Source organism: Rhincodon typus, chromosome 1 (genome assembly GCF_021869965.1).
Source record: "Rhincodon typus isolate 14 chromosome 1, sRhiTyp1.1, whole genome shotgun sequence".
In the NCBI taxonomy this organism is placed as follows: domain Eukaryota; kingdom Metazoa; phylum Chordata; class Chondrichthyes; order Orectolobiformes; family Rhincodontidae; genus Rhincodon; species Rhincodon typus.
Genome location: NC_063332.1, coordinates 134640910 through 134655976, shown reverse-complemented (window position 1 = coordinate 134655976; position 15067 = coordinate 134640910). Strand labels below are relative to the sequence as shown.

The window sequence follows — 15067 nt, the reverse complement described above, 5'->3', positions numbered from 1 at the left end:
TTTTTAATAATTGGAACCATCAACTCTGAGTTGAAAAGAAGTTAAATGGCAAGTGTACTTGCCTGTAGCTAAATTATTCAGCCAGGAAAATTTATATGGCCAACTTGTAATAACCATGATTGGTCCAGATCATTGTTCGCTTTCTTTTCTTGTTTGCAGTCTTTTTATTGCACCATGTCATCCCTACTATGCACCTATGCACCTTTACATTTTTTAAAGGCAATTTTAGTTATGCGCAGTCGATTTTGTTCCTTTCACGTGGTGCTTACTGGCTTGCACCACTTAGGACAACATTGGTGCTCACTAAATCAACTGAAGTTGTAGAAAAAAATTGTCCTAATTTTTCAAATGGCAAGAAAAGTTCCTTGATTTTTAACTTTGTCATGTAATTCCTGTTGTACGTGTTGCAGTAGCTTTAGAGATGGAACTTCAATAATAAATGGTTGTGGCTTTTAGAAACAGTATCTCTGGTTTACTCTTCTAGGGGACTGTTCGCCAGCTGCTTCATGAAAAAATCAGAGATGCCTACACCCATCCACAGTTTGTGACTGACGTAATGAAACCATTACAGATTGAAAGCATCATTGATCAAGAGGTGCTGGTTTAGATTTTGTTCATATTCAAGTTATGTCTTGTGTAGTTCTTTTGATTAATGTAAAAGCGGATTCTTAAGGGAGATGTTTGTCATGCTAATAGTCACTGCGAGCTAAGAAATATAATTAGCACGCTCATCATTTGGTTAGCCAGAATCTTTGTCCCTAATGATGAGCCAGAAGACCCTGCTGAAAGTGTACACAAGGACAGGTTCTCAGCTGCAATGGCTACTGCAAATAAACAGTTCACTATTGGATTTTCCATTTATCAAGTAGCTTTCATGTAGAAAATTGTCTACCATCCTTGAGACATGAAGTAAAAAGTGTCAAAGGAAAAATTTAGAAGGGTGATGACAAACATTGTGAATAGAATAAATTTTAAATTGGGTTTGAAGAAAAATGGAGTAGCTGCACAATAAATTACAGGAGAAAATTCTAGAGAGTGGAATCTAGACTGCTGAAGGTGTGATGGTTAACGGATATGTAAGGGTTGGATGTACAAAAGATCAGAGTGAGGAGAAAACCAACGGTTTTGAAGGAGATATAGGGTTGGAGGTGGTTGTGAATATGGGATGGACAGTCTCATGGCAGGATTTAAAGATGTGGTAAACAGTTTTTAATTGCAGGCTGGTAGTGACAGAATGAATATAAAATTAGCTGAGTGTAGAAAAAGATGCATATCACAATTGTCTCATTGATAATATAGTTCAGAACTAGGCTTAATATAGTAAAAAGGTGGCCAAAGTAATTGGGCCAAATGGGGACCAAAAAAGGAGATTTATGCAGGATGAGTGAGAGAGAAAGACCGAGGCAGAGATATCACTGAAAGTATTTAAAAAAGAGGTAGGTAGATTTTTTGAAATGAGGTTAATGACTGTACTGAGTTGTCATGAAAGAAGTTGAGGCCTGGGTCATATCAGCCATAAGCTTGCTGAATGGTGGGGCAGGCTTGAGGGCCAAATGGCCTACTCTTGCTACTATTTCTTATGTTCTTTATCAGAGCATGGCTTGGGTACTAAGTGATTTATTTTTCATTTGATCTTACAATGAAGATGCTTCCAGTTTGAGAGTTCAGTCACTGGTTGCACTAAAAATTGATAGAAAAGAAAAGGCTGCCTATAGTTAAAGTTGATATATCACTGGGACTGGATCGCATGCATCTGAAGGAGTTAAAGGTGGGATTTGCAAAGAGTTTGGCCATAATGTTTCTATCCTCTTAGATGCTAGCATAATGCCAGAGAACTGGAGAATCAAACAAATGTATAAAGATAGTCGGGGAATTATATGCCTGACAGTTTAACCTCTCTGGGCCAAATTAACTGTTTGCTCAAATGTGAATTAATTAAAACCGGCTAGATTTGTTAAGGGCAAATTTCGTTTAACAAGTAATGAACTGCAGGTCATGTGGCATGCATGGACTGGCAACTGATAAAATACCACATAACAGCAGGTTTGCCAGCAGAGTTGAAATCCATGGAATGAAAGGGGAAGTGACAGCTTGAATATGATGTTAGTTGAATGACAGAAAACAGTAATTGGTGAATGTCATTTCTGAAGGACTGTGTGTATAGTGAGGTTTCCCAGGGGCTGTTAAGAGGACCATTGGTTTTTTTTTGGATATACACTAATGACTAGTGTTTGTGTGTAGGGTACAACTTCAGAATTTGCAATTGAGTCACAATTTGGAACTCTCATAAACTATGAGCAGGATAATAAGACTTCAAGAAGATATAGGTGAGTGAAAAGAGTTACATGGCAGATGAAATGTAATGCAGAGATATGTGAAGTGATTCATTTGATGGGAAGAATCGGGTGAAGCAGCACAAAAATACTGAATACAATCCTGAAGGGAGTACAGAAACCATCACAGAGTGACACTTAGGGGCATGTGTGAACCTACTGAAATTGGCAAAGCAGGTTGAGACTGTGATTTTAAAAAGCATACAAATCCTGGGCTTTATAAATACACTCAAAATGGAGGTTGTACCACCAAATTAATGGTATTGTGGACAGTGAAGAAGGCAAATTGAGTGGAATTGGATCTTGATCATCTGGGCCAGTGGTCTGACGAGTGGCGGATGGAGTTTAATTTAGATAAATGCAAGGTGTTGCATTTTGGTAAAACAAACCAAGGCAAGACTTACACTGTTAATGATAGGGCCTGGGATTGGGGGTGTTGTCGAGCAGGAAGATCGAGGTACAGTTACATAGTTCTTTGAAGGTGGCTCACAGACAGGGTGGTGAAGAAGGCATTTGGCACGCTTGCCTCCATTGGTGAGAGCATGGAGTGCAGGAATTGGGATGCTATGTCATAGCTGTACAATGCATTGGTAAGGCCACATTTGGAGTACTGCATACAATTCTGGTCGCCCTGCTGTAGCAAGGATGTTATTAAACTGGAAAGGGTGTTTTAAAAAAAATTTGATAAGGATGTTACCAAGACTGGAAGATTTGAGTTATAGGGAGAGGCTGGATAGGCTGGGACTTACCTCCCTAGAATGTAGGCAGCTGAGGGGTGACCTTCAGAGAGGTTTATAAAATCATGAGGCCTAGATAAGGTGAATAGTCAAGGTCTTTTTTCCCCAAGGTTGGGGAGTCTAAAATTACAGAGCATTGGTATAAGGTGAGAGGGGAAAGATTTGAGACCTGCGCATATGGAACAAGCTGCCAGAGGAAGTGGTAGAGGTAGGTGCAATTACAACACTTAAAATGTATTTGTCAGGTAAATGAATAGGAGAAGTTTATAGGGATTTGGGCCAAATGCAGGCAAATTAGATTAGTTCAGTTTAGGCATGAACGAGTTAGGCCAAAGGGTCTGCTTCTGTGCTGTATGACTCTAATAAAAAGGCAGAAGATGCGGCACGCTAACAGGGGACCCATGAAACTGGACTTGGCAAGTCAGGTTTGTTACAAGGAAAGTTAAGATTACAGATGTACTGGAAAATTGTTGCACTGGTGTACGTGATTTAAGTCAAATAAGGTGACTCAACAATGTGGCTTAGCATGGTGAGTTCTTTACTGGTGTTACACAAAATGCAAGTTGTATTGGTAGAATTTAAGTGACCCCAGTAATAGTATTTATACTTCTCTGCTCACCTTGCTGTGAAATACAGCAGCTTAAGTTTTTACCTGGTGACATCTTGCTGATTATTTGGTCCAGTATGTAGAAGGCCTGAATATCCAGGTTAAGTTATGCTCTGTGTCTTGTTATTCTATGTGTAAACAAATGTGAATCTGCTTCAATAACAAGGTGCTTAGCAACCGATGCTGCTGTCGTCAAGATGCAGAAATGAACTGTTAAGGCATCTGAGGGTTTCACTGGGTGAAGCAGTCCAAGGTTGAAATGGGCCATGTTATGGAGTTGGAACTTTCATTTGTACATGTACAAAGCCTATGTGCTGCTTCTTGGGTTACTGTCCAAGTTATAACGATGAATGAACAAGTGTTAGAACTGTTTGTGTTGTTGTGAAACCGACTAGGAGGCCCTAAGTTGTAATTTTAGATAACTCATAGTAGATAAATGGCAGTGCCATCAATTAGTAAAGCGATTAAAACCTGGAATATTAGAATGTTCGTGAGGATAGGATCTTGAGTTTTAAGTGCATGTGGTCTTCGTTGGTGAGGCTATTGGTTGGAAATTAAGAGTAAGGTCAAACAGTGCACAACCTGAAACCATCCAATTTTGTTTTTCCAACAGTAACTTAGAAATCTGTAGCACTTTGGATATTGTGAAAAATCTTTATAATCCCTTTGGGAAGCACGTTTTAAAATATGGCACTGAGCTGAGATATTTGGGAAGATGACCAAAAGCTCAGTCAGGAATAGTAGTTTTGAAGAAGTGTCTTAAAGGGGAAAACATCATGTAGAGGAGCAGAGAGATTTATTGGGGTTGGGATAGTTCCAGAGTTTGCGGTGAAGGCTGGCTACCAGTATTGGAGCAGTTAAAATCAGGGACGGTCATCATTTAGACAAATAATAGCCACTGTACTAAAGTACTGCAGCCAAGCACACCAAAGGTATAAGTCATCTCTGAACCTGAACGTTGAGGAGAGATGTGGATGGAAGGTGATTAGTGAGAAGAAAATTGGAGAGTGACTTTTTTTTTGAAAGGCCAAAGCTGGTGTCTACTTCATGACCAAGAATGTTTAATAATTCAGACTGCTGTAAAACTTCTATGAAATTGATAATTTAAGTTAGAAGTAATCTTTGTCTGTATAAAACTTTCTGCTTTTGTTTTCCTTTTTAATAAACTTTTGTTATCATGGAAGTTTGGAATTTGGGCACATTTGAAGAAACTGGGTGATGTCAATCTGATCCTACGTAGTTAAAGTATTTGAACGTTTTTATTTCAACATTGTATGTGATGCCTGTGCACCACTTCCTTGGTTCCTGTTCAAGTTATAATGACAAATGGGCAAGTGTTAGAGCTGCTGTGAAACTGACTAGGAGGTCCTAAGCTGTGATTTTAGATAAATCTTAGATGAATGGTTGAGCCATCAGTTTAGTAAAGCAAGTAAAAACTCAAATGTAAGAATGCTAGTAGAGCTAGGGTATTGAGTTCTAATCTGGTTTTCCGTGATGTGGAAGAAACATCTCCCCTCGTATTGAGGGGTTTCAGCAGCATATAAAGGTATTATTGTTACTAAACTGTTAAAGCTGCTGCATGGAAACTTGCAAGTTTGGATCTAATGCCATGAGCTATCTCTGGAGAGCTTTATTTGTGAATCCACTTTGTTAAATTCAGTTAATTTTCCTTCGGTATCGTTTTCAGTATCATTGTCAAATGTTTACCTCAACAGGTCCAGAATCTATCTGGAGGTGAATTACAACGTGTGGCACTGGCTCTTTGTCTAGGTAAACCAGCTGATGTCTACCTGATTGATGAACCATCAGCATACCTGGATTCTGAACAGCGTCTAATGGCTGGAAGGGTAATTAAACGGTGAGTATTTTGGGAGAATCTGAGGTCGTTATTTACTAATCATTTTTAAGAGTTCAGTGTACATTTCAGGCTCACACTAATTGGTCCTGACATTGTGGTGAGGCATTAAACAAAGATCTCACTTACCTGCTGCAATTGGAAAAAGATTTGGAAGTTCTCCTAGTGTCCTGACCAAAATGGTGTTCTCAACATTTGTTACCAAAGAGAGATTGAAACTTATGCAATGAGAAACCAAAATCTCTTGCAAGCTGCTGAAAAGCATGATGGTGGCAGATTCAATAACCTCCAAAAAGGCAATGGATAAATGCTTAAAGGGAAACACTGTACAGGACTTTGACAAAAGTGCAATGGAATGGGATTAATTGGATAGCTGTATCAAAGAGCAACACAAGCTTTCTTTTGCTTTTATGATTCATGCATTAATTTGCTGTAGTGTGATCTTGCTGTGTTATAAATGGCTACTGTATTAGCCTGCATAGCCAGTGTTATCAACTGAGTCAAAAAGCCTCTAGTTTGTAGTAGTGAGATTTTACGACTCACGTTCCAAAAAATGTACGTTCGTCAGATGCCAACTGATGTTCTTATAAAGTTGACTGGTTGTAAATGTGTTTATATTTCATACTACATTTCATAAATGTAATGTGTAGTGCTATCAACTATCTAGATTTACTAATGACTGAAAATCGTAATATTTTTTAAGCATATGTTAAATCTAACATACTTTGTTTTATCTGGCTATTCTGAAATGGCTTTATTATTTTGACTCTTTTTAAATTACAGAATTGTTAGTGATTAACTTTTTTTTTAAAACTTGTAGTTTCATTCTCCATGCAAAGAAGACTGCCTTTGTTGTGGAACATGACTTTATAATGGCCACCTATTTGGCTGACCGTGTGATTGTATTTGATGGAATACCATCTAGGAGTACAATAGCTAATCCGTAAGTTTTTTTTCAGAGAGTACATCCATTTTTTTGTTATTTTGTAATTTAGAGAAATTTCACGAGTGGTTAGTGTAAACTCAAGACAGTAAGCATCTAAAATTCAGGTGTTTGTGCTTTCTGTCAGTTTTTAGTGTGGCAAAAGAACTTACAACAGACAAAAAAAGTGGTTCTAAATAATATACACTAAGATTTATTAGAACAGGTGGAATGCCTGGACTACAGTATTGTGGGAGTTTGAGAGGCTGTCCTTTGAGAACATGCCTCCACTAGATGTTACTGTCTTGAATCTTTCTGACTTCGTTACTGAGCTGAAGCATGTGTTAGAGACACTCAACAGATCAGGAGGGAAAGGAGAATCTGGTGAGTTTGTATCAGACCTTGAGCACAGTTTGTTTTTTTTTTGTAAGGAGGTGCAGGATGAGAATACAATTGATGACATGACCAGTAGTATACAGAGTATAGGGAAACAAGAAGAAATAGACTAGGAGGATCTGCAGAATTTGATCCTATCCATCAATTCTAATAAGTAATATATACTTACTACCTTTGTGATAGTTATAGGAGAATCAGCAATTAGTCATTTGGTAGCTCAGATCTTGAGTATTGCTGAAGAAAAACTTTTGTTGAAGTTTTCTGGCTTGCTGTTGTCAGGAGAATTCACAAGAATACCAGTAAAGGGGAAAACCAACATTTGTACTGCATGAGGGGAGAGTGGTGATTGGCTGGCAAGTAAACTCTGGTCCATTGCCATGGAGAATACAGAAGTTAGTGATGATTGACAGTTAATTGTCTGACTTTTATTTAAATTTCAAGCCAGGCAGATTGATCCTGATTTGATGAAGAAATGGACTTGGCATGCTTTCAGCTTGACTGATAATGCTAAATTCGTTGTTAGTGTAATTACTAGTGTGCATTGCAGTTGGACATCTGGATAATTCTGAATCAGGTCTGTCGGACACTTGAGTTTTACAATTGCAGGCTAGTCGGGTATAGTCAGTACCTTTTATTGTAAATAGCTGAAGAGCTATGCAATAATCCACCAGTCTTTGGGACGTAAGGCCTTCATACCTGGAATCAGCCTGGCACTGATTCATGTAAATCCTTAAGAGTAAAAGGTAGAATATCATTTTGGCCTGACAACAGAATCCAGTTGTCATTGCTGCATTTTAGCAGCAAGAAACAGCTAACCTCGCCTGTTTCTGCTTTATTGGTATTGTTACAAATTGTCCTGATGAGTACAAGACAAAAAGCTTCAACAAAATGTGTCTCAGAATTTATCGTGACAGAGAACATCAGTTGAAGGTGGCAACCAAGAGTCTCAATGTTACTTCTGGCCCACCTCTTGCTAGGGTAACAGACATTTCAAATTGTCTTAAGGATTTTGAAGAAGATGAAGATCCATTTGTTGTGTCCATGTTTGGGCCAACAAGATAAGGGAGGAGAAAAAATGCAAAAAATCTGTTTAGAGCTTTTCAGATCTAGGAGCTAAATACAGAAATCTCTGGATTAGTAACTGACCGGATGCAAATTAGCATAGGAATATTAAATTGTGAAGATACACATGTTGCTGAAGGAGTTGAGAAAGAGGTGTTCCATTGATTTGGACATTGGATTCACTAATACTGCAGGAAGAAACTGTGCTGTTGGGACAAGCTGTAACTGAATCATGCTGGGACCAGAGTAGGAGCAAAATGGATGAATAGGGGCTTTCAAATTCAATTTGTAGACTATTAAATAGTAACCATTCTGATGCACAGTTGCAAGTTGGTAAGGACTGGAACTAAATGGGGAGGCAATGGCCTAGTGGTATTATCGCTGGACTGTTAATCTGTAGACCCAGTTAATGTTCTGGGGACCCAGGTTCAAATCCTGCCATGGCAGATTGTGGAATTTGAATTCGATAAGTATCTGGAATTAAGAATCTAATGATGACTGAGAATCCATTGTCAATTGTTGGAAAAACCCATCTGGTTCACTAATGTCCTTTAGGGAAGGAAACTGCCATCCTTTACCTGGTCTGGCTTACATGTGACTCCAGACCCATAGCAATGTGGTTGACTCTTAACTGCCCTCTGGGCAATTAGGAATAGGCAATAAATGCTGCCTAGCCAATGATGCCCTCATCCCATGAATGAATAAAAAAAGAAATCGGATTATAAAAGTCTGTGGGAAAGTTGGGGAAAATTAACAAATAACCTACTCTATTTAAGGAGAAAGTTACTCCAATAGCAAAAGATAGAACAAAAAAGTAGGCAATGACTGTGCTTTGGATAGAGTTAAGAGAAACAGGGATTTAAGACTGCATTGGAAGGCGTGATCAATCCCATGGTAGGAGCTATGATACAGTTGAATACCAAGACAAAGTTTAATCTAGCAAAACCAAAGTGGTTTTAATGAAATTTTTAACTTTTGTATGTCTTGCATTAGCAAACAGTCTGTTGTCAGGTAGATGGCAAATGCTTTGAATGTGCTCATGATACAGTTTTGCAACATGTGCCAGCAGGCAGCGTTAGATTTAGGCTGTTAATTAAATCTTTTGCATCACTATCAATGAGTGAATGATCACTTTTTTCTAGTGGTGTTGTGACGAAGTTTAACATGCTGTTTGAAAGGGAGAAATGCAAAAAGGCTGTCCAGGTTCTAGATGCAAGTAAGGCTGACTTTGATGCAATGAATAAATAGGAATTGTCCATTTTAAATTGTGCAAATTTGTTAATAGAAAAGATTGACTCTAGTGGTTGTCACTAAAAACATTTAAAGGTTATATAGAACTTATTTATATCCCCAGGTGTGAAATCTTTACTTGACAGTAAAAAAATTCATGATGATGAAAGAGATATAACTAAGAGAAACCACATAAGTGGGGGAAAAAGATTCTGTAAAGTAGGAATGATACAAAGAACAAGTAACAGCAGACAGTAAGAGTTGAAAAAGCGGTATATGAAAATGAACTTTCAAAGGATAGAACATTGTGAATGTCTTTATTGTAACATAAGATCATAAATAGGAATGTCATTCAGCCCATTGTGCCAGTCAACAATATCATGATTGTGAAACTTTCTTTTTTGAAAATCTAGATGGGGCTAGGAGAATTTTTAAAATTATACACACCAAGTTATGATAGAGTTTGCTGGCCTGAAAGAGCATGATGGCAGATTCAGTATCACTTTGAAAGGGGAATTGGATGCATACATTTAAAAGTAGACATCTGCAGAGCTATAGGAAAATAGCAGGGTGTAGAACTTACTGGATAGCTCTTTCAAAGAGCCGACACAGTGGGCCAAATGGCCTTCTACAACGCTTTGCAATTCTGTGTTTGTTTTAAATCTGAGATTAAGATTTTAAGCAATAAAGGGCAAAGCTAGGCATATGCAGTTAGGATACAGTTCAGCCATGATCTTATTGCAACATGGAACAGGCTTAAAGGATAAATTGGCCAACTCCTGTTCCTAAGTTCATAGGGGTTCCAGGATTAGAATTTTAGACATTTAAATGCAGGATTGATGGCTGGCAGGCAGGCTGCAAAAATAGGAAAAATGGTTTGGGGCCAGATTTCTGGTAGGCGGGTTGCTAGTGGGGTCGAGAACCACTATAATGGAAATTTGCAGCCTTTTAGAAGACAATTAAGCCAAAATAAGGGCTATTTCTCAGGTACAGTGGTACTTTCCCAACAATGCATGGGTTGCATGACAAGTAAGAAGGAGAAAAAGTCTCTAATTGGATAGGAATTCCTGAGGATAGATATTTTATAATCGGCCCATTCAGCGGTATGTGAACCCAGGCTTCCTAGCTCGGAGGTAAGGACAACTGCCATTGCACCACACTTACCCACTGCCTCAGGTTAAATATTTTGATCAACCTGTTCAAATGTATTTTGACACTTCTGAAGCAGGTGGGACTTGAGCCTAGGCCCAGAGAGAGGCATATTACCAGTATGCCACACGAGCCCTATTTGTCTCCGGTTAATGCCCTAGGTTCAACAATTGTCAGCTGCTTCTTTGTTGACCTTCCTAATATCATGTGGTCAGAATAGGGACTTTTGCCTATGTTCAGCATCGTTTGTTACGCTTTAGTCACTGAAGTAATCCATATGCACATACAGCATGACCTGAACAATATTCAGCCCTGGCTTACAAGTTTCAAGTAACATTTGCACCACAAAAAATGCCAGAAAATGACCTTCTCCACTTGAGAGAAACTAACAATCACCCCTTGACATTCAGTGCAATACTGTAGCTGAATTTACCCTCTATCATCCTCCTGGGGGTTACTATTGACCAGAAACTGAACTGGACTAGCCGTATAAATACTGCAGCTACAACAGCAAGTCAGAGATTAGGAATTCTGCAATCTTCACCATCCACAAAACACAAGTCAGGAGTGTGGTGGAATACTCTCCACTTGCCTGAATGAGTAGAAGAATAAAAGTATTGTGGCAAAGTGGGAAATCAACTTCCAGTGTGTTAACCATTGTGTAAGGCCAGGGTGACAGGAGCTGTTTCTTGAAGTAAATAATTCAGATAATCTGCTACAAGAGAAAGTTGGTTTCACTCCATTAAAGGCCAATTAGAGAACTGCTGTTTTGACTTCTTTTTAAGACTATGACCTTACACAAGGACTTGAGTTTGCAGTAATTGAAGTTTCGCAGTAATAGCTATATAGCATGGAAACAGACCCTTCAGTCCAACCAGTCTGTGACGATTGTAATCCCAGACTAAAACTAGTCCCACCTGCCTGCTCCTGACTCCTATCCTTTTGTGCTGCCATCCTCTCTAGAGTACCTATCTCAATTCCTCACACCTTCCACTGTAACCTTAAGTGGCACATCCATGAATTGTGGAGTTTCTTTTGGTTACATCTTGATTACAGCAATGCATACCACTAACACTTAAATATCCACCACCACCCTTCCCAACACAAACGTACATCTCATCTAATTGGACACCAGTCCCAGTTGCATCCTCTTTGGCAGAATGCTTTCTGTTCTGAAAAACTTGATGTTAGGTTTGTTTCTCTCACCACAGATGCAGCCAGACATGTTTTTAACTTCAGATTCCATTCACTGTCTGCCTTTTCAAATTCTTCTTTTCTCCACTATGTAAATGTAGTAGCTGATGATTTTAATGTATACAGATCACAAAAGTCTCAACTAATGAATCTTCAATGGATAGAGATCACAATTCAGGACAGGACTGAGTTCAGTTAGATTGCTGCTCTGTCAAAACATGAGCATAATAATTCAGAATTAATAAATTACAATGTTGTTCATCAGATTTCATGCTCATTCTTGAATAATTCAATTGGTTACTTAGACTAACGTAGCTGTGCTTGGTGAATGGATTGCATATGAGCACAGTGGTTAACACTGCTGCCTCACAGTGCCAGGGACCCGGGTTAGATCCCACCCTCGGGTGACTGTGAAGTTTACACATTCTCCCCGTGTCTGCGTGGGTTTCCTCCCACGGTCCAAAGATGTGCAGGCAAGTTGGATTGGCCATGCTAAATTGCGTGCACTGTTCAGGAATGTATAGATTAGGTGGGTTATAGGGAGATGGGTCTGGGTGGGATGTTGGACTTGTTGGGCCGAAGGGCCTGTTTCCACACTGCAGGGATTCTATGAAAAAAAAATTTCTACAAGAATGTGTCTGAGTAAAATGTGGTGGTCCTTTGATATTTGAGTCTCTCTGAAAATCCTCTTTATTGAATACTAGATTGGCCTAATACAGTAAATGTTGTCTCTGGATAAAATTGGCACTCATAACATTTGACTATCTGAATCCTACATGGTCTTAAATGACCTTTCCTTGTCCCTACTTTGTGCTCTTTTATAAGGTTAACTTTATTGAAAATAGATCTATTTTATAGACAGACTGTGTTATAGAGTGCCACTAGCAGTAGTTGTTGTTCTCCTTTGGTTTGTACAGGTTAAGCATGCACTGTGAGGTGGGAAAGTGCAACTGAGTGAAAGTAAGCTTTCAGAAGGGTTGTGGACGTTACAAAGATGTAAGAGAAAGGGGTGAAATGATATATGCATGTGGTCGAGGCAGAAGCATGGACTGTATATTTTCATTTGTATCTTGATGCATGAAGAAACTTGCTCTCAAATTAAGCTTAATGAAAATAATTATTCATTTGTCAGGCAATGCAGAGGGTTTCTTATAGAATACACTTGTAATTTACTGCACTCTTTGTTTTAAACAATTCAAGTCCACAGACACTGCTTGCTGGAATGAATAAATTCTTATCTCAGCTGGAAATCACCTTCCGAAGAGACCCAAACAACTATCGACCAAGGATTAATAAGATGAATTCTATTAAGGTGAGCAAAGGTTTCTATACATATTAGTGATGAATGAAACCAGCATGCACTAATGGAAAATACAAAAACATCATGACAATATTGATAAATATAATTCACATTTTATTCAAGCTCCCTTGTACCACAAAGTAAGTCTTAAATACCAATTGACTTTAAAGCTTCCAGGTACATACATCTGTTTAAAATTTGCAGAAAATACCTGAAGTGGAAGAAATTAATAATTACAAATAAAGAACATTGAGAAAATTGAAGATTAAAAGGAAGTTTACCTTGCCATGCTCTGAGAACATATATTTGGAGTTTAATTCAGCACTAGTATTATAGCATTAAACACACTGTACCAAGTTACACATAGTATATTTATAGACTTGTTTAGGATAATGTGCAGGCACTAAGCTCTTCCTTTGAAGCAGGCAAGCGGAGCATAGGAGATGACTAACTAATGACTACTCTTAAAATAGCTTCAGCATCATTTAATTCTCCTTTTTGATTTTTTTTTTTAGTAGTTTGAGAAAACAAGCATTTTAAGCTTTTTCCAGGATTTTACCTATGACTTCTCCCCTTGCCTTTAATAGGATGTGGAGCAGAAGAAGAGTGGAAACTACTTTTTCTTGGATGATTAAACTTTCATTTTTTCAGAGCCAAACTTGTGAATCCTCATTGCCATATTCAAGAAACATTCAGAATGAAAACTGACAGACTACATCTTTTACAGGGCAATCAACAACTACAGAGCAGTTCTTAACTTGAAAATGTTCATTTCCCCCTTAATATTTCTAAGTAATTGGTGTATGATGCTGAAAACTGTGGTTTTATCACATGTACATTTATTTATTCATGGCTGTGATGTAAAAATGCCAGTTTGAGGCTGACAAGGTAGAAATGTATTAACAAAAACAGAAGTTGCTGGAAAATTCACTGAATTGGTCAAAACAACCATGTTCTGTAAAAGGTGACCAGACGTGTCGTGGTATAGTTAACAGCAATTCTGCTTTATTTTTACAGCTGTTTTTGACAATAATTGCATTTTGATGAGTAATCTTATTTGCAAACAGTGTCCTATTAACAATATTAAATCATATCAAATCAAGGGTGGTATACTTGTTTGTTTCTTTTTTGGCTGTAATGTGCAAAAGATGGAATAACACTATTTACACAATGGAAAATCTATATTTGGAGTACAATTAAAGGTAAAGGTTTTGTTTTTGTTTTCTTTTTGGATTTGAATTCACAAAAGAAACCTATCCAAAAGAAGGGAAGTGCTTTGATTGTATGAGATTCAGTAATTTTAGGACATCTCTTGTACATAGTAGTAGAGAGGCAATGTACTTGATCCTAAGGTTAAGGACAGTGTGGTGTGTCCTTTAAGGAGACTGTGACTTACTGCAGTTGTTGCTGGAGGTCAATTGTCAATAGAAAGCTGACATTAGTATGTAATAATTGCAGACAACTTTGCACTGCAACTGGTATAAACCCAAATTACAAGTAGGACACGGAGGGGGAAGGAAATTCTTTTCCCAACACAGATTTTTAAGGAATGCATCTATGCCAATACAAAAAGTGTACAATATGTATTTCAGCACCTTGGTCACTGTGTTTAATCAATTTTCTATTTGTTTAAATTCCTTATATCCAGTGAGATTTTGTCTTAGAGTCGCTTTCTACACCATGAAATAAGTATGACATTGAGGCCCAACATGTAGATAGGGAGCAGTAAAGGAACCATGGGATTTTTGTTCAGTGCACATACGAATGCTTATATTCCTGGCAGCAACCGCTCTTCCTTCATCGCGAGGGACTCGTTAACTTTGAGCTGTTGACTTGGTGACCTCCTATGCATATGATTCAGGACTCCTTTCTACCATCCAACCACTTAAGGACAATGCAACTTTTAACCAGGACTCTGCAGCTGAAGCAAACCACTGGGGTCATGGAAGAACATGCAAAAAAAACTATTCAAGTCAGCAGTTGATTTAAGGTAGAAAATGTCAGATATAAAACTGAAGTATCTCTTGTTTGAAAAATTCTACTTCAGTTGAATTGTTTCCTTTAATCCTGCCAGTAGCAAAGGGTATTAAGCATTTCCAAAGTGATAGTCAATTCATGTTTTGTTAATGGGTAAATTCCTGATCATAAAGTCCTTTTCATCTCTCCCTTGTTTAAGATCAATGGTCACTGTAATCCAGGACACACTACTTAATATTTACTATGCAAGGCACCAGTTTTTAATCACAAGCATTTCAAGATTTAAAAAGTACAAAATAATGAAA

The 15067-nt window shown here is 38.1% G+C and overlaps 1 protein-coding gene across 1 annotated transcript; it reads left to right on the top strand.

Moving 5' to 3' along the window:
• Positions 1-482: 482 nt before the first annotated feature.
• On the top strand, positions 483-13887 carry LOC125482913 (ATP-binding cassette sub-family E member 1-like). Its single transcript, XM_048595587.1, has 5 exons — positions 483-595; positions 5393-5535; positions 6353-6475; positions 12686-12797; positions 13373-13887. Exons 1-5 carry the CDS (start codon positions 557-559, stop codon positions 13418-13420), a joined length of 465 nt encoding a protein of 154 aa, XP_048451544.1. The 5' UTR covers positions 483-556; the 3' UTR covers positions 13421-13887.
• The last annotated feature ends 1180 nt before the right edge of the window (positions 13888-15067 follow it).

What these genes read in the sequence shown, in the direction of transcription:
- LOC125482913 (XM_048595587.1), top strand. Translation starts at nt 557, where the DNA reads ATGAAACCATTACAGATTGAAAGCATCATTGATCAAGAG. An exon ending in AAAGCATCATTGATCAAGAG is followed by an intron (nt 596 to 5,392) that starts GTGCTGGTTTAG and finishes TTACCTCAACAG; the next exon opens with GTCCAGAATCTATCTGGAGG. An exon ending in AGGAGTACAATAGCTAATCC is followed by an intron (nt 6,476 to 12,685) that starts GTAAGTTTTTTT and finishes AAACAATTCAAG; the next exon opens with TCCACAGACACTGCTTGCTG.